Raw genomic sequence first — 17,852 nt, 5'->3', positions numbered from 1 at the left:
CGAGGCCGTGGCAGGGGGAAGGCAGGGCCGTGGGTGGCCTTTGGGATGGCTGCTGGGAAGGCTTCCCAGAGGGAGTCACATCTGAGCAGAGGCTGGAGCGTCGGTTCACTCGTGAGTCTGCAGTTGTGTGTGGCTTCCCTCTGTGCTGCGACTGTCCCGGGCATGGGGCACAGCAGTAGAAAGACAGACGAGGCCTCGGTGCCCACAAGCCAGCAGGGTGAGCTGAGGACTCAGGACGGCGGTTGCCACTGCCGCTGGCTCAGCAGGCAGGAGCCCTGATGCCCCTGGCGGTGACCTTACCTGGAACTGGCCTTGCCCCTCTGCTCCCTGACCTGGGTGGGACGTGCCACAGAAAAAAACGGGTGATGACGGACAAGGGGTCTTTGGTGCTGCTAGGGAAGCGTGACCTAGCTCTGGGATCCTGGCCAGTTGGGTGACCTGTAGCCGCCAGGCCTGAGGTGGCCCCAGGTACGGTTTCCTTGGGGGTCTAGGAGACGGACACAGACCACAGCTGGCCCCATGACTCCACGGAAGGTCCTTCCACGCTGGAGGGCCTGTCCGTCCCTGCTGTTCATTCACACAGAAGCAGATCTTCTGGGTTACAGGCCTCAGATGGCAACAGGAGGGCAGGAGAGGGTGGGCAGGGCTGACACAGGATGACTCGTCACCAGTGGAGGAGGGGGCTGGGGTCCGAGGTGATGTCGTGCCCACGGTTCTGGCTGAGACCAGGTGTTTGCTCACAGGGGAGCGATGGCCCTGGCTCAGTGGGTGGCAGTGCCTGGAGGACCCAAGTTACCCAGGCTAGGCTCTCGGAGCTGGGGTAGTGCAGCCTCGTGGTGGGGCCTCGTCTGGGCCGGCATCACCGTGGTCCTGAGTCTGGGGGCTCGTCTCTGTTCTTGTCCCTGTCGTGTGTGAATCACAAAGGGGAGGAGGGCTTTCCTGCTCTCCTCTTGGGAAGGACAGCCGGTCTGGCAGCTCGGCCAGGCCCTGTGCTGCCAGCGACCAGGATGAGGGGATAAAAGCTAGACCCGTCCATGGCAGTCACCATGGCTGTGCCTGGGGGCCAGGGCAGGGCAGGTGGGGGATCGAGGGGGTTTTCCCTGGGATGGGGTTGGCAGCCGGGGTGGCTCCAGAAGCAGGCCAGGCTGCCCCTTCTCACCATCTGGGCAGTTTCCTTATGGAGATGCAGATCTGTCTCCCTTGGAGACCTTTCCACATCAGCCGCTCCCTGTGTGGACATCCTGACGCCTTCCTTTCCTCAGGACGTTCTGGAATCGAAGAACAGCACCATCAAGGACTTGCAGTACGAGCTGGCCCGGGTCTGCAAGGTGCGAGGAGACCCCCACCCCTCCCCCATGTTCTGCAAGGTGCCCGGGGCTCCACACCCCTCCCTCAGGCCCCTTCCTCACCCGCGACCCCACCTGATCTTTACCCTTGGGTGCTGACACAGTCTGAGGCCATCTGCGCCTGCCCAGGGTCACTTGGCGTGCACGTGGCCTGCAGCACATCTGCATGGCTCTGACGCTGTCCTGGTGTCCCTGATGGGGCCTGCCCAATGCATGTCTGGTGTCCTGTCCAGCAGGCTCTGTCCCTGTGTCCCTGTCCGACCCTTGCTCTGGCCCCACGGTGCTAGCCTGGCCTCTGGGGTGGTTTGGGGTGGGGGGTCTCTGCCCCTTCAGTTTAACGTCCACGCCTTCCAAGCAGGGGCAGTTAGGGTCTGATCTCTCCTGAGTCCGTTGTGAGTCTGGCGAAAGCCACACGCAGAGGCCTCCTGCAGCTGGGGAGTGCAGTGCCCTGACCCTGGTGCCGTCCGTGCCCTGCACCCAGCGTCCCCAGCTCCGTGGCTGAGCCCGCAGCTCTGTCAGTGCTTGGCCCGTGGGGACGCAGACACGGTGCTGCCTGCAGACGCGCTGACCGAGAGCGCGCACCCGGCGGGTGTGACTCGTGAGCCCTGGGCTGTGGAGCCCCAGGATGAAGGCAGTGCCCATCATGGGCACTGGGCTCCATGGTGACCAAATCCCCTGGGCCTTCCCTGCCCATAGGGCCCTCCCCAGGTGCTCTGGGAACCCCTGATACTTATATGCATTCTTGGGGGTATTTCCGTAACGCACATCTGATTGTGGGGAGGGCTGAACCCCAGAGATGGGTGAGGGCCAGGGCCCAGCCCCTGAGTCGTCCTGGAGCCCGGCCCTGGCTCACCCTGGCTCACCCTGGCTCACCTGGCTCTCAGCTCCCAGCACCTTGTCTTGGCGGTGCTGAGGACAAGGAGCCCCTTTGAGCTTTTGCTCTGAGTCGGGCCAGGCTCTAAGCATGTAACATGCATCAGCTTTTCAAACGCTTGCAACCGTCTGGTGAAATGTGCCCTTTCAAAAACATCTGCTTTTAAAGGATGGGGGAACAGAAACCCTGTCTGCGTTGGCCCTGCCAGCACTGTTGCCCAGATCTCGGCATTTCTGGGGTGGGTGAAGGGAATAGATGCCAGTAGACAAGGCAGGGGTGCTGAGCCTGGAGAGAGAAATGCTTGCAGGGAACCGGGAACTCAAACCACAGTCCTGCTCTGAGTGCACACCCTCTCAGTCTCCCCAGCCGTGGAACAGGGATGGTGGGGGCATCTTCCATCGTGGGTTAACCGAGGTCCCGCACATGAAGCGGTTGGGTAGTGCCCGATAAAAGTCCTCAGACTCGGGCCAGAGTTGTTCTCGACAGAAGGAAAGCCTCTGGTTGTCTTCTAGCTGAGCCAGGAGGTGTCTGTGCATGGCCATCACCACCTGCTCATCTGGACCCACTCTTCTGGGGAGGTGGAAACTCAGCTGCATAAGATCCCTGGGCAAGTCACTTGGCTTAAAAGGGTGGCCCCTTCCATGGGGCCTTTGATTGGTTTGGTCTTGATGACTCCAAACACTGGGGTTTGTCCTGCTTTTAATCATCATAATCATACCCCTGGTGCATTATGTTTTCCCAAAAGCTTTAAAGGCATGTTCACAGCCACTAACCACCAAGCAAATGATCTCCTTAAGACTGGAATATTGAAAAGGACGTGGGGAATGACGGACTTAAAAAATGTGAACCCGAAGTCTTGACCTGTGAATCCCAGAGACTGAGGAAAACAAAAACAAAAACCCAAACAGAATCAGCAAAAGCTGAGATAATACAGGTGGTAGCTGTGAGCGGCACTAATGCCTTAAAGTTTTGATCCTATCTCTCAGGCTAAGAGTTTGATCAAAAGGGGGGACTGTTAAAAAGAAACAACAGGCCCTAAACGGAGTCACTTATGTGAATCCTACCAAGACTTAATACCTAATCTAATTGAAGTTTTAGCCTCTCCCTAGAGTGGAAATTTAAACCCATCAGCAGTGGGAGGTGATCTGCCTAAGACCCCCTGCCTCCCCCAAGGGAAGGTGCCCACCCTTTTAACCTCCTTGTCGCACCCTCCTGTGCCCACAGAAGCCTCCATTCTGTAAAGCTCCTTGGAGCACCCTTCCGCTTACTAGATGGATGGGATGCTGCCATGAGTAAAGCCAATCAGATTCTCAAATTTAAATAAGCGTGTGAGGGTCTGGGTCTGGTGTAGTGAGCACCTGGTGAAGGCTAGCTCTCCACGGGGCTGGGTGGGCCTGAGCGAGGGTCAGCCCCGGCTATCCCTCCCCTGAGGCCTCTGTGTCCCCACAGGCCCACAATGACTTGCTGCGTACCTATGAGGCGAAGCTCCTGGCCTTTGGGGTCCCCCTGGACAACGTGGGCTTCAAGCCCCTGGAGACGGCCGTGATCGGGCAGACGCTGGGCCAGGGCCCCGCAGGACTCGTGGGCACCCCAGCGTAGCCCCTGCCCGGGGCCACTGCCCGGGTGACACCCCCCTCACGCACCGAGGACAGCAGGTATTTGTTCTGTAGACGTGCGTCGTCAGCAAATGAAGGTTTTCACAAGTGCTGCGTGTCCTGTTGCGTGGCTGTGGGGAGAGGCGCCCCCAGGGCCCACGGTGCCGTCCGGCCCCTTCCGCGAGCCCGCCAGCTCTGTGCGCACGCCCGCCCCCATCCCACCTGGGGCTGGGCAGCTCCAGCCGAGCGTGCCTAGTGACCGCAGCCGCCTCGCAGATGCCAGCAGCAACTTTACTGAAGCCTGAGTGACAGCTGCCACTGGGAAATCGGGGCCAGAACGTCCCCGGGAAGTGTGAGCCTGGTGCCCGGGAGCAGCAAGCCCGCCCTGCTGGTCGGGGGCGGCTCAGCCTGCGGTGGTGACGGGTCCGGGCTCGCAGGCCGGCTGCCGCTCAGCCGCTAGCTCCCTCGGTACGTGGTATAAGACCACGGGCTCAGCAGCAGCGGCACGTGGAACTTGTGGGTCTCATTCGTGACGGTGAAAACGACCTGCGGGCAGAGGGGACACCGGGATAGCCAGGGGCCAGCATGGAGCGCACTCAGCCTGGCCCCAGTGCTGCCGTGGACTCAGCAGCCCAGACGGCTGGCCTGGGGCTGCAGTTGTGGGGCAGGAGCCCCAGGGCCAGCGGGGAGGGGGGGGGGCGGTGGGTGTGGCTGGGTCCTCCCCAGAGAAAGCACTCGATCTGAGGGGCCCTGGGCTTGCAGGTTCCCAAGGGGTCCCGCCTGAACAGGTCAACTGAAGGGGGACGGTGAGCTGGATGGGGCTCGGGTGACCCTCTGTCCGCAGGGGCTGAGGCAGCCTGACCCCGGAGCAGGGCAGGGACAGGCGTGACGTGGTCAAGTCCGGCATCCCTTTCTCCTGGGAGCCCGAAGCAGGTGCGAGGTGGTGGGAGGAGCAGGGCCAGCCTGTGGGTCACAGTGAGTCATGGGCCTCCACCCGTCTGGCCCTCACCTCCACGTACGGGTAGAAGCTCTCCTGGCCCCTCTTCTGCCAGTAGCCCTCAGTGTCGAAGGACAGCTTGTAGGTGCCCACCTTCATCTGGCCTGGCAGCAGGAGCCCAGGGCAGCGGCCGTCAGGGTCCGTGTAGCTGGGGAGAGGAAGGGGGGGGGCACTGCAGAGGTGGCTGAGGAGCCCCCGGCCTGGGTCCCCCGGGGCTGTGTGCCCACCGGCCTCAGATGCCCCCGCAGCCCGACTGTTTCTCGGGTGAGCAGGCCTGGGCGGCTCTGGAGCAGGACAGCCTCCAGGACCTGGGGCTCTGGAGCAGCCCAGGGACACTGCGCACTGTTTAAGAAATCACAGAGAAGCAGAAGGGAGAAAATTCCCACAACCTGCCCCGTGAGCAATAATCACTTTGTATCTGGCATGTATACTTTTCAGATTTTCTCTATGCATAAATATGCTTATTTACAAACTTTAAAAACGGGTTGTACTAGTCACACTGTTTTATAATGTGTACTTTTTGTTTAATATACTGCGCGTGGCTTTCTGGTTCAGTAACCGTGCCCAGATCGCCGTCTGCACGGTGGCCTGTTTCCAGCGGCACCAGTGGAGGCTCTGAGGGCCTCTGCCCACCTGGAGCCTCCGGCACCTCTAGCCGTGCTCGCAAGCATCTGTGCTGTGATCAGAAAGGGTGGCGTTTACCAGCGCAGTTTAGGGCGTGGCTGGGAGTGGGTCTGTGTGGCCCCCCCGCCCCGGACTCCGTGTGTTCCTCCAAGCTCAGGCGGGACCTGGACCCCCGGCTTTTCTGAAGGGCTCCACACCCTCAGGCCCGGAACCTCTGGGGTCCAGCCTATCAGCCCACACCAGCGGGAGGGTCGGGGGAAACTGCTCACAGGCTGACCCATGACACCTGCCAGTCTGGGCTGGGCGTCCCCCCGCCGAGCCTGGGCCTGGGGCAGGGGTAGCGCTGCCAGGCGGTGGACACCTCCTGCTGCCCCAGCCGTCCCCCCTCGGCCCCCCAGTCTAGGAGAGGGGTGCCTGCGGTGTCTGTACACAGGGTGTAGTGAGAGTATAAAGAACGTCCCGTGCTCGCCTGCTGCCCTGCACAGGCCACCCGGTAGGCAGTGGCAACCGGGCCTTTCAGGCTGCACCTAGGCCTCAGCCGGCCCAGCCCGCAGGAAGAGACAGACCTCTCTTGCCCCTGCAGCGGGCACTTGCGGTGTGAGCTGCCCAGCACGTTCTGTGGCCCTGACCAGGACTCCACGGCCTGGGGAAAGAGCGGCCCTGAGGGTCTGTAGGACACTGTCCGGCTGGGGTGAGCCCTGCTCCCTGCCCTTCAGGCCTGCACCCCTTGCCCTGGCGTGGGGCGGGGAGGTGGTCTGGACTCGAATCCTGCCCCAGCCCGCTCTCCTACCTTTTCCTCAGCTCGGTCCACTGCTGGCCATGGTCCTCGAGCCTGGACAGACGGAGGCAGAGGCCCTGGGCCGGAAGCCCTGAGGCAGTGTCCAGTACGTGTGTGGTCAGCGGGCTGCTGCCCGGCTCCATGCCTCTGCCCTGGGCCACGAGAGGGGCAGAGATGCTGCCTTGTGTCTGCGCCCGCCGGTATGAGGCAGCGGAGTTGGTGTAAACAGCCCCGGGGGACAAAGTCCCAAACTGCCCCTGGGCCCTGGGTGAGGAGCTGCGGGTGGAACTGCCGCGCAGGCTGCAGTGACACACTGCCATGCAGGTCGCTGGCCTGTCCCCCTCCTCCCCCAGCAGCCCCCTCCCCCCAGCACTGAAGGGGTCTCCACACCCAGGGGCCTCGCCCTCAGTCAGTGCCGGCTGTGGGTGGCCACACGGGGTTCTTCTCCCGGAGCCCAGCTCTGTCCCCTCAGCCCCAGGTGGAGGAGAGGTCAGGGGCTCCAAGTCCGGGCCTGTCCCCCTACCTCCGGGGAGCCCAGGTGTCGCTGGAGTGTCCGCAGCCGCAGGGCGACCCCGGAGCTCATGCCGGGCCGGCCTGGGGGCTGGCGAGGTGGCCACACCACGCTGCCACCCCCAGAACCTCCCCGGGCTCCTGCCCTTACCCGGGCACCTCCCAGGCCCCGGGGACCACGTGTCTGACCAAACACGGGGCGGAGCCACAGGGAGGGGGGAGGCCGGTCTGGTTCGCAGTGGCCTCACCTCCGTGCCCACCTGGAGGGGCCCGGGGTGCCCTGAGGGGTGGGCGATCGCAGTGCAGAGACCTGCGGGGCCGTGGAGGCTCCTCCCGGCCCGGAAGTGGAGAGGCCCTGGGGGGGGCGGGGGGGCTCGAGGGGCGGGGCTCAGGGACGTTGGGGTGGAGTGCTGGGCGGGACCGGACGGGGAGGGGCGCGGGGAGGGGGTGGGGCTCTGGCGGGGCGGGTAGGTCCAGCCAAGGTCCACTTCGGCCGCTGGGCAGCGCAGGGCGAGCCTGACGACCCCCGGGAGTCCCTGAACCGGTGTAGCTTGTTTTCTTCCCTGGGAAGGTTGGGATCTGATGGAAGCCCCGACAGCCCACGTGGTGGTGCCTCAGGCGGGACCGATGGCCTGTGTGGTCGCACTGCCCGCCCCTCCTCCTACTCCCTCTGGCCCTCGACCCCCAAGGAGCAGGGGCCCTGCCCACTGACAGGGTAGGGTCTGGGCTATTCAGAAATGAGGAAACAAGAGACAAGGCTGAGCCGACGGGCACGAGTCCATCATTGTTTCGCGGTCGTCCATGATGTACACACGGAGCAGACTTGACATAATGTATAAATAAAGATAAGGGCGTTCTCTATTTACAGTCTGGCTGACTGTTGCCTGATGGGTTGGGTTGCTCTGGTTGTGGAGTCATTTTTCTTGTCGCTAAAGAGCCTTTTCTAATGATTTGGATAATGAGTGTGGCCAATTTGTACGTAAAGGGTCAGACCCCTCTGAGGTGGGGAAGGGGACCTTTCTAGCGACACTGGGGTGTGGGTTACAGTGCTTTGCTGGCAATCAGGAAACGTCTGTCTGAGATTTAAATGCCTGTGACGTTTGGCAGGGCTCATGTCTTTAGGAGGTGGCCCCAAAGAGACACACACCTGTTTTGGTAAATGCCCATGGGGACGGGACCAGAAACAACCAGACTGTCCCCACGGGGGACTGTTAAATACATGAACTCCGCCACACACAGCAACTGTGCAGCCCAGTGAAAAGAGCGAGGCCCATTTGTGTGTAAGGTGAATGGTCTTGGGGGGGGAGGCGTGTATAGCTTTGTGGTTTTAAATCCATAGTAGCTTTCAGCCCGTTACAAGGGCAAGCTCACTTATCACCATCACAAGCTCAGGGTGCAGCTATTAGAATCCCCTTTTTACAGAGGAGGAACCTGAGGCACAGGGGGGCCATGTACTGGAATACTTTCTAGTGTGGCACACAAAAGAATGATGATACCAGGTCCACCTCTGGGACAAGCAGTTAATTATTTTCATTCTGTAACCTTGCTTTGTACACTTAAAGTCTCAAATGTCGTAAGCAAGCTGACAAAAACAACAATCAAACCTTTTTTGGAGGGTGCCCTTTCACCCCCTCCGTCTACAGCGCTGACGCCTTCTCTGCCTGAGAGAAAACCTAGTTCTGGGAGAACGCGGGGCAGGGCAGGGCGTTGTCACAGCTCCTTCTGGGGCCTCGCTAGGGCCCCCTCCCCAGCCTGCAGGCTTCACCGGGAACCTTCCCTGTGCCTCTGGGAGGGCAGTGAGTAGGCATGGGGGTCCAGCCTAACAGGCCCAGTGCCAGCCATGCCGTGCTCGCCGCGTGACCCCCGAGCTGTGACCCTGCTGCCTAACACGTTCCAGCCAGGAGTGGCCACAAACCCCACTCGGGGGAACGAAGTGCGCGTCTACCTGCTGGGCCTCTTGTAAAAAGAGACCAGACACAGGCCTTGAGCTGCTCCCTCCCCCCATTCCTTTCTGACCAGGTGAGTGTGATGCTGGAGCCGCAGCATTCTACCCCCGCCCCCTCCCCGGCACCAGGAGGACAGACACGGGCCCTACGGAAGACACACGCTGAGGAGGAAAGAAGCTGCATCCCTGGTGTTGCCACTGGGCTGCCTGGCAGGTGGGTGGGGCCTTTCGCGTCTGGATTGTGTTACGTGCAGTGATTTTAAACCACTCGCGTTGATTTTTCCAGGTGGGTAGCCCAAAGCGTTTCTGCTTCAGGGAGTTGAGATCATGCAGGTAAAACGTATAACTACACACAGGGTGCTCAGTACCTTGGAACTGACCATTCTTCCCGGGTGGCCAAGAAGAGCAGCAACGAGAGACTCCCGTCCTCCTGTCCCAGTGAGAAGGCAGCTGGTCGGGCTGCCGTCTGGGTCTGCGCTGGTGCTGGGAGGTCCCCGCCCTACCCTGAGCCCCTGGAGAGGCCCACGTGGGACCACCCTCTGGGGCCCCGCTGAGGCACTGCAGCTGTGCTATGACACGAAGGGTGCCCGAGCCCCTGCCCCTACTCCACACCCCACCCCCGGAGTCCTTCCAGGCCGCTGTGACGGGAATTTGTGGTCAGAACTCAACGGAAGGGACATGAGGGCAGCTGGGACCTTCCTCCACTGAGGAAATATTGAACATCGCCAGGTACACTGAGGTGACACAGGTGACAAGGGGAAGGCCATTTCACATGGTACTGTGCGCTGAGAAGGCCACACGATGGGCGGTGCCAGAGGGTGACAGGTGCTGGAGGTCAGGGGGCCTGCCGGCAGGCTGAGGAAGGCGAAGCCAAGGGTGGGGGTCACAGGAGGGGTGCATTTGGCCCCCGGTAGAATTTCAGCTCCCCAAGGACCTAGGTTATTGTCTGTTTCCTCAAGGCTGTTCCCGTGCCTGGGATAGGACCTGGCCAGAGGTAGGTGCTAAATCAATATCCCTTGAATGAATGGACAGAAGGAGTGTGCAGATATGCACAGAGGGCCAGTGAGTGTGCAGATACGCAAGGGCAGAGACGTCAGGCTGCAGAGCGGGAGTTAAGTAGATGAAGAAGGCAGAGATGCAAGAGAGCGCGGGAGGGAGAGAGGCATGGTTTCCGGGCCCTGCTTCCCAGCCCTCACAGGGCTCTCCTCCACCCCAAGCCCGTCTGCACTCTGTTTCTTTACGGGAAGCTCCCTCTGTCCTTCACTCACCCGTGTGTCCTGCACTGCGCGTCTCTGAAGCAGCTCCGAGTCTGTTCCCACCACACCACCTGTGCCCGAAGCCTCCTTAGCCCTAAGCCGGGGCATCGGAGAGCTCTGGCCAGAGATGAGGCCCCTTCCCTGCCCCGGGACCAACCGCACCTTGTCTGTGTCGTGGACTCTGCTTTCTGCACCTGTGTGCCCGTTCGGGTCACTGCCTGGGCCAGGATTGGCTGCCCTCGCCCTGGGACAGGGAGCATTCGTGGGTCAGTGCATCCCAGCGGGTTCTAATGTTCCGCCAGGCTGAGGACCGCTGGCCTGCATCATGACACTGCTGCTCAGCAGTGACACATGGGCCACCGTAGAACATAGTTCACGAGACATCCGCTGGTCTCAGCTGGACTGCGAGGTCGGGCCGAGGATGGGAGTATTGGTGCCTCTGGTGCCTGGGATTGCGGCTGCGATCACAAGCCTTCACCTTGGGGGTTGCCGGCACACAGGCACGTGGTGGTCAGCGCGGGGATCAGAGGTGCTGCCAGAGAGCAGACGCACCAAATGTGGGGGGCCTTCCCTCCACTAAGGGACTGGCTTCCCGGGCGCTGTCTTGTCAGGCACACCTCAGGGCTCATCTTGGCCCACCACTCAGCAGAGAAGCAGACTTTGATAAATTCAGACCATCCCCTTCCAAAACTGACCCAGGAGGAGACTTCCCCCGGATTGAGATCTGCTCAACGTATTCCCAGTCCCAGCACCGAACTGGGGGGTCCTGGGACCCCTTCAGTTATGTGGTCAACACTTACGGGGTCAGGATGCCAGGAATGTTTTCCGGTTTCACCAGGGGAAGTGGTCTAATTTTGTGGCAGGCAGAGCCACTTCTTTTTGCCAGGTAGAGGAGGGGCCTTGTGGGTACAGTTCTGATTTCCTCCAGGGGTCCCTCAGGGCGCGCTGTGCCCGGGGCTCACCGTCAGCCTGTGTGCGCCAGCAGGACCCCGCCTGCAGCAGCCGCCTCTTCTGACTGGTTGGTCCATGTGCCAGCTGGTCTGGGGTCTGTTCTCATGGGTTGAGTGTCTGTTCTGAGTGGCTGGTGTCTTCTTCTTTGTTTAATCGATATTTTTTTAATTGACATATAGTTGATTTACAATGTTGTGTTAATTTCTGCTGCGCAGCAAAGTGATTCAGTTATACATAGGTATACATTCTTTTTTAAAAATAATCTTTTCCATTATGCTTTACCATAGGATATTGAATGTAGTTCTCTGTGCTGTACAGTAGGACCACGTTGTTTATCCATTCTGTATATAGAAGCTTGCATCTGCTCACCCCAACCTCCCACTCCCTCCCTCCCCCAGCCCCCATCCCCTTGGCAAACACCAGTCTGTTCTCTATGTCCGTGAGTCTGTTTCTGTTTCATAGATAGGTTCATTTATGTCATGTATAGATTCCACATATAAATGATTCCATGCAGTATTTGTGTTTCTCTGTATGACTTACTTCACTTAGTATGATAATGTCCAGGTCCATCCATGTTGCCGCAAATGGCCTTATTTCATTCTTTCTTATGGCTGAGTAGTACTCCATTGTATATATGTACCACATCTTCTTTATCTCTTCAACTGTTGGTGGACATTTAGGTTGCTTCCATGTGTTGGCTATTGTGAATAGTGCTGCTATGAACATAGGGGTGCATGTATCTTTTTGAATTACAGTTTTGTCTGGATATATGTCCAGGAGTGGGATTGCTGGATCATGTGGTAGTTCTATTTTAGTTTTCTGAGGAACCTCCATACTGTTCTCCATAGGGGCTGCACCAATTTACATTCCCACCAACAGTGTAGGAGGGTTCCCTTCTCTCCACACCCTCTCCAGCATTTATTATTTGTAGAGTTTTTAAGGACGGCCATTCTGACCCGTGTGAGGTGGTACCTCATTGCAATTTTGATATGCATTTCTCTAATAATTAGTGATGTTGAGCATCTTTTCATGTATTCTTCTTCTTCCTTTTCTTTTTTAAAAATATTTATTTATTTATTTGGCAACACGCGGGATCCTCGTTGCCACGTGCGGGATCTTTGTTGCAGCGTGCAGGATCTTACGTTGTGGTATGCAAGATCTAGTTCCCTGACCAGGGATCAAACCCCGGGCCCCATGCATTGGGAGCTCAGAGTCTTAACCAGTGGACCACTAGGGAAGTCTCCTGTATGTCTTCTTTGGAGAAATGTCTGTTTAGGTCTTCTGCCCATTTTTTGATTGGGTTGTTTGTTTTGTTTTTTTGTTGCTGAGTTGTATGAGCTGTTTGTATATTTTGGAAGTTGAGCCCTTGTAGGTCGCATCGTTTGCAAATATTTTCTCCCATTGTGTAGGTTGTCTTTTCGTTTTTTTTATGGTTTCCTTTGCTGTGCAAAAGCTTGTAAGTTTGATTAGGTCCTATTTGGGTTTTTTGTTTGTATGTTTGTTTCTATTGCCTTGGGAGACTGACCTAAGAAAACATTGGTATGATTTATGTCAGAGAATGTTTTGCCTACGTTCTCTTCTAGGAGTTTTATGGTGTCATGTCTTATGTTTACGTCTTTACCGCTGGTGCCTGTTCTAGTTGGGTGATGTCTGTGCCTCACCAGCTGGGACAAATGTAGATTTGATTGCGTCACTGGGTGGCCCCCTCCTGAGCCCTGACCTGTCACTGCAGCCCAGCAGTGGGCACACCGATGGTTCCCCTGTGCTGGTTGATGGTGAACGTGTTGTGATGCGGCACTGAGGAGCTTGGCTGAGGGAGTAGGCAGTGGCCACATTGTTCGTATCCTTATCGCCATCTGCAGAGGTTCCTGTGGGGACAAAGGGGAGAAGAGTTGATGGTGTCAACAGCTAACAGCCAGCACGACCAAACAAATTAATATAAAATCTAAAATTAAGGACTTCCCTGGTGGTGCAGTACTTAAGAATCCACCTGCCAGTGCAGGGGACACGGGTTCGAGCCCTGGTCCGGGAAGATCCCACACGCCGCAGAGCAACTAAGCCCGTGCGCCACGACTACTGAGCCTGTGCTCTACAGCCCGCGAGCCACAACTACTGAGCCCGTGGGCCACAACTACTGAAGCGCGCCTAGAGCCCGCGCACCGCAACAGAGCGGTCCCCGCTCGCTGCAGCTAGAGAAAGGCCGCGCACAGCAACAAAGACCCAATGCAGCCAAAAATAAATAAATAAATGTATTTTAAAAAACTCTAAAATTAAATGTCTTCGCTTTTTAGTCTACGCACTATGCAGATAACAAAACTGCATCAGGTGATGTAAGTGCCAGCTCAAATACTTCACCAAAGTCTTATAATTATTTCCAAATGATTTGTTTACTTTCTCAGAAATCTTCACGTCATCCTTTGACGTGACTGTCACTATAGGAACCCTGTGCACCATTAACCTCAGGGGCTGAGACACTGTTAGGTGGCTGAGGGGAGGGCGGTCTTCCGTAGCCCATCTTTCCATCTGTCCCGCTGCTCTCGGGTCCCTTCTGTCCTCCCTTTTCCCCTACCGTTGTCAGGGGACTCCTGTCTGGACCCTGGCCACGATGCAGGAGCTGGGGCCGAGCACACAAACCAGAGGGAGAGAAGTGGTGAGGCTGGGCCGAGGGGTTGGGGGCAGTGTGTCCTGGTTGCTAGAACCAAGCCTCTGGTGTCTGGTCCACGGAGAGGACCCGAAATGGCTTTGCGCCTCAGGAGGGCGATCCGAACACAGCCTGTGCTGCCTGGTGAGTGGCGTGGAGGCCCAGGAGGAAGCGTTAGTGGCTGCTGGTCGCAGGTCAGGAGGGGACAGAGCACATCCTCTCACAGCTCCCTTTGCTACGAAATGCCCGGTACCTCCTGTGAACCTCAGCGTCCATCCCCAGGTGTCGGTCGGAAACGATGGGTATGTGGACACGGCAGCGCTGCCCGTGGTGCCTCGTGAGACCAACAGAAGCTTCCGGAGAAGCAGCTGCTGGGGCACCGCCGAGTCTGCGAGCAGGCTGGCGCCTGGGGAGGGAGAGCCGGAGGGAGTCCTGCTGGCCCCGGAATCAGGAGCAGTCAGTCAGGTTGCTGCCTTCAGGGGCACGAATTGGGAGCGTGAAGGGAATGGGGCCAGAGCAGCTGCGGGGGAGGGTCTGTGAGCAGGAGGGACACGGCAGGGGTGCGGCCGCCAGCGGGCGACCCCGGACAGCGGGCGACCCTGGACAACAGCAGCCCCACGATCCCAGAAGGGCCCCCGTGCTTTGTGGCCCCTGTCTACCCATCTCTGTGAGATTCTGCCTGTGGGCCCCCCCAGCCCCAGTGCTGTGGAGCAGGGTCTCTGCTGCTTGAAACCACAGAGACCTTTGCAGTCCTGGAGCTGCCCCCGCTCATGTCAGGGGGAACCTTCAGGGCAGTAAGAGTTTCTTTGATATTCGTACTTCAGTTTCCCAGAGTCTTCATATTTTCCCTGATTTTGCTGCCGTGTGTCCCTGAAACCCTCTGTTGTCTCACGGGGTGGGCTTTCTCTGTCACAGACCCCCTCAAAGGCCTCCCGCCGGGTGAACGTGGGCTTGTCACTCAGCTGCACAGTCTCCACGGGGCCCTTTGTCCCACTCTTGCTGTCCCCAAGCTGGGTCTAGAGAAGGCCCGTCCCAGCGAAAACCCACTTTCTGGCTTTATCTCTCGTCCCAACGACCGGGGAGTCTTCCAGCCTCGGAAAAATCACTCAGGGCTTCCTGCTTCAGTGCTCACGGCAGAGAGCTCGCGTCCTCACAGGAAGCACTTCAGCTGGGCACACGCGTCCCTGCAGCTGCATGTGACCCGTGACCGCGCTCCCAGGGACGGACCACGATGGGTGATGGGTGAGCTCCTGCACCACTTGCCTGAAGGCACTTTGCCCCCCAGCCCCTTCCTTCTCCCCACTCGGGGATGGAGTGTGGGCCTGGCCACGAACTCGCTTTGACTGTGGGTGAGGGCGTCCTGGAGGGAGAGCAGGGAGGGGGACCTGGGTCCCCAGGGAGGCCGTCCAGCGAGGTGAGGCTTCGTCTGGGCCTCGGTTGGGCTCGGAGGGTGTGGCCGAGGGTCTGCTGGACAGGACACCACGTGCAGAGGGCCCTCAGCCTCATACTGATGACAGCAGAGCCTGCGCTGAGAACTTCCTGTACCAACCCGACAGCAGGGGAAGTGGAGGCTCCAGGGCTTCACGGTAACTAAGTGCAGAGCAGGGAGTTGACCGAGCTGAGCTGGCGGCTTGGATCCTGCACGCTTAACACTGGAGTGACAGGACCTGCTTGTTCTCTCTGCTCGGCCCTTCTTGCCACCTTCTCCTCCAGCCCGCACCCTTATTTTTGCTGCAAGAGTCATGCCTCTCGCTTTATTATGTATCTTTGCAGCTAATACTTGCGGTAGAAAATGTCTACTCCGCCATCAGAAGCCGGCATCTCATGGAATCCTCAGCCTCGGTGAGTCCTGAAGCTCTTCCACGACCGTAGAGCTGGTTCCTAACACCCAGCTCTGCCCACCTCCACCTCTGCAACCCTCATGTGTGGTACCTGCAATATAACAGGTGCTCAAAAAATGTTTCATGAATAACTTCAGAACTCAGTGGTTGTCTGACATATTTAGAAAAGGAGTGGCCGCCCCTATTGCCAGCACCCCTGAAACCCCGCAGGAGACACAAGCTAGTGTGGTCCCTTCTCTCGCCCGGGGGAGCGTCACACCAGCCGCCCTGGCTCCCTGCCTGTAACAAACACACCACAAGGAGGCTCGCTGGCCCCTGGGCCAGTGATGCTGTAAAAACCCGGCCTTGTCCCTGTGAGATTTGGTGTGAAGACAACACAGAAACAGAACCAGCAAAGAAGGATCCTGGTCAGGAGTAAATCCCTCTCCATAGTGACCGTGTGAGACCCAAGCACTCCCTCTGCTAAGCCTGCTCCGACTGTTTGGGAAGGGGCCCTTGTGACTCTCCGGGCGGCAGGTGGGAGGGGTAACCCAGCCTCTCTTCTGCCTCCTGAGACCAAGGTGGGCATCGGGGAAACAGCCGCACCTCGGCCGGGGGTCCAGAGAGGGTGTCCCGAAAGGACAGGGCCTAGCCGCCCAGTGAGGCCAGCTCTCGCCCATGCCGCACGGGCCTGCTGGAGGGTCTTGGGTTTCCTGGCATCCAGCGCCCCCACCGCCAACCCCGGCCTGCAGCGTCTTGGGAGCCCCTCGCTGGCAGGCCCCCCGGGGGCAGAAAGCCGCACAGCCACCGAGAAGGAGGCTAAGCGCGCAGGACAGGTGAGGCCAGCACTGCGTGTCCCATGTCCCCTCTGCTCCCCAGGGAGCACCCCAGCCCCGGGCCGGCCATGGCCTTTGTCCTCTTTGGTAGTGTCTTTGCAGTCAGTAGTCCCAGACACCTTCCTCTGGAGGGGAAGACGCAGTGACCGCGGGAGGGGTGAGGGCGGGGTGTGCTTTAGCCCTAAACCCGGGAAGCTGCAGAACTTCCTTGAGCCCCGAATGCACCACATGGGTAAACCTGCAGCAAACCAGGCCAAGATCTGGACAGATTCTCAATGGAAACACTTTTCATGTCCAACAAGAGAAGGTCTGTTAAACCCCGGTCTGACCCCGGGACGTGGGGCACGTTGTAACCATGGAAACTGAAGGGAAGGCGTTTGAGAGGCTTCTTCCTCGGTGTCTCCCCTAATGGCCCCTGAAGGTACTGGACCCGGAGGAGAAGCACTCGCTCTTCTCTCCTCACTTCAGGCCAGGCGGTGCCCACCCCTCACAGCCCCTGCTCCTCCGCCCTGCTTCTGAGTTTGGTCACGATGCTAAAGCGGGCTCGTCTTGGTGAGCAAAAACAGAGGCCGGTGACAAGGTAAGATGGGGGCTCAAAAGATTTCGTAGAAGAAAAACATTCACGTGTGTTCCTGTGTGTGTGCACGTGTGTCTGTGTGTGGTGACGAGATGCTGTATTAATTGGTGTTCCCTATACAATTATGGGTGGCTTTTATTTTCTGTATTTTCTAAATTTCTTTTTTTTCTAAACAACTGCATATTACGAGAAAAAAAACAACAAAGCTGTTGACATCAAGCATGAGAGCTTGCAAAATAAGATCTTAAGGTACATATTTCAGAATGTTACAGGAGTTTTCTCTGGGTGATAGATGAACGGCCTCCTACTTTTAAAAACGAACTTAAGAAAACCTCTTTGGTAAGTTTTCAGCGGCCTGAGCTTTGAGGACAGCGTCTGTGGGCGACACCCTCCCCACAGGCAGCTCTGCCTCAGGTACTGGCCGGGCTCGTGGCCGACCAGGTGGAGTCTGGCAGCCGAAGACCAGTTTACCCTCTTGTGCTCCGCGCTCACCTGCTCAGCTAGGGTCCCGGTAGAGCAGCAGGCAGGTGGGGCTGGCACAGCCATGGGGCCACTGCGGTCAGAGCGGCACGTGTGATGGAGGCTGCTGGTGCCCTGTGTGCCCGTCCAGGGCACCCGCAGTGTCAGGTGGAGGCCCGGCAGGTGTCCCGGGGACAGGACAGGCGCCTCAGCCGAGCCCAGCGCGTGTCAGGCGGCGCACATTCCTCCGAGCCCCCCTTCAGCACGCGGATCGTGGCTGCCAGCAGCTGCCGGTGGCGGGAGGGTGTATAAACCGCCAGCCCCCTTGCTAGAGGTGAGCCGAGACTGGGTGAGAGGCCGGAGTGTCTTTTTGTGCCTGAACTGTGGGGTCGCACACCATCGCCGCCACCACACGGGTCCTCCATCTTCTGTGCAGGCCGTGGATGATGGGGGCCAGGGACTCGGGGCATCTTGGGGGCTGGCGGCCTCGCCAGGAGTGAGGTTTGTTGCCAGAGGGGAGGGGAGGGGAGGGGGCAGGCCTTGAACTGCTCAGCCTTGCAGGGGATTCTAGGGCCACCTCTGGTGGGAGGTGCAGGTGAGAAGCCCCTGGAAGTTTCTGGGGCCCCTCCCCCACAGTATTTCA

The 17,852-nt window shown here is 58.7% G+C and overlaps 2 protein-coding genes across 14 annotated transcripts in view; one reads left to right on the top strand and one right to left on the bottom strand.

Annotated features, from left to right (window-relative positions):
- Positions 1-17,852, top strand: part of DRC4 (dynein regulatory complex subunit 4) — a 32,328-nt gene that overhangs the window by 11,566 nt on the left and 2,910 nt on the right. For 2 of the 8 annotated variants that reach the window (XR_014237560.1, XR_014237561.1), the window contains 3 exons: positions 1,263-1,328; positions 3,670-3,875; positions 8,744-8,883. Coding sequence is in view for 1 of the 8 variants with exons in the window: in XM_082367463.1 (XP_082223589.1) it covers positions 1,263-1,328; positions 3,670-3,819 (216 nt within the window). In the remaining 7 variants the exon portion in view is untranslated. Of the gene's footprint in view, positions 1-1,262; positions 1,329-3,669; positions 3,928-8,743; positions 8,884-9,025; positions 9,399-12,738; positions 15,104-15,290; positions 16,754-17,852 lie in introns of those variants that run through there. The other 6 variants (XR_014237559.1, XR_014237558.1, XR_014237557.1 and 3 more) reach the window with 6 other exon arrangements.
- On the bottom strand, positions 4,088-7,083 carry LOC309616662 (5-hydroxyisourate hydrolase-like). Of its 6 annotated transcripts, none has more exons than XM_082367468.1 (4): positions 6,985-7,083; positions 6,227-6,366; positions 4,825-4,960; positions 4,088-4,361 (listed from the first exon to the last, which is right to left on the bottom strand). In XM_082367468.1, the coding sequence occupies exons 2-4, from the start codon at positions 6,355-6,357 to the stop codon at positions 4,272-4,274; spliced, it is 357 nt and encodes a 118-aa protein (XP_082223594.1). In that variant the 5' UTR covers positions 6,358-6,366; positions 6,985-7,083; the 3' UTR covers positions 4,088-4,271. The 6 variants fall into 6 exon arrangements, with proteins under 6 accessions (XP_082223594.1, XP_082223593.1, XP_082223595.1 ...); XM_082367467.1 differs by having other exon boundaries at positions 6,973-7,072; XM_082367469.1 differs by having other exon boundaries at positions 7,035-7,053.

The sequence above is a fragment of the Balaenoptera borealis genome (assembly GCF_965194805.1).
Source record: "Balaenoptera borealis genome assembly, chromosome: 19".
Classification (NCBI taxonomy): Eukaryota; Metazoa; Chordata; class Mammalia; order Artiodactyla; family Balaenopteridae; genus Balaenoptera; species Balaenoptera borealis.
Note: the sequence above shows the minus strand (reverse complement) of the source record. Positions and strands in the feature narration are given on the sequence as shown.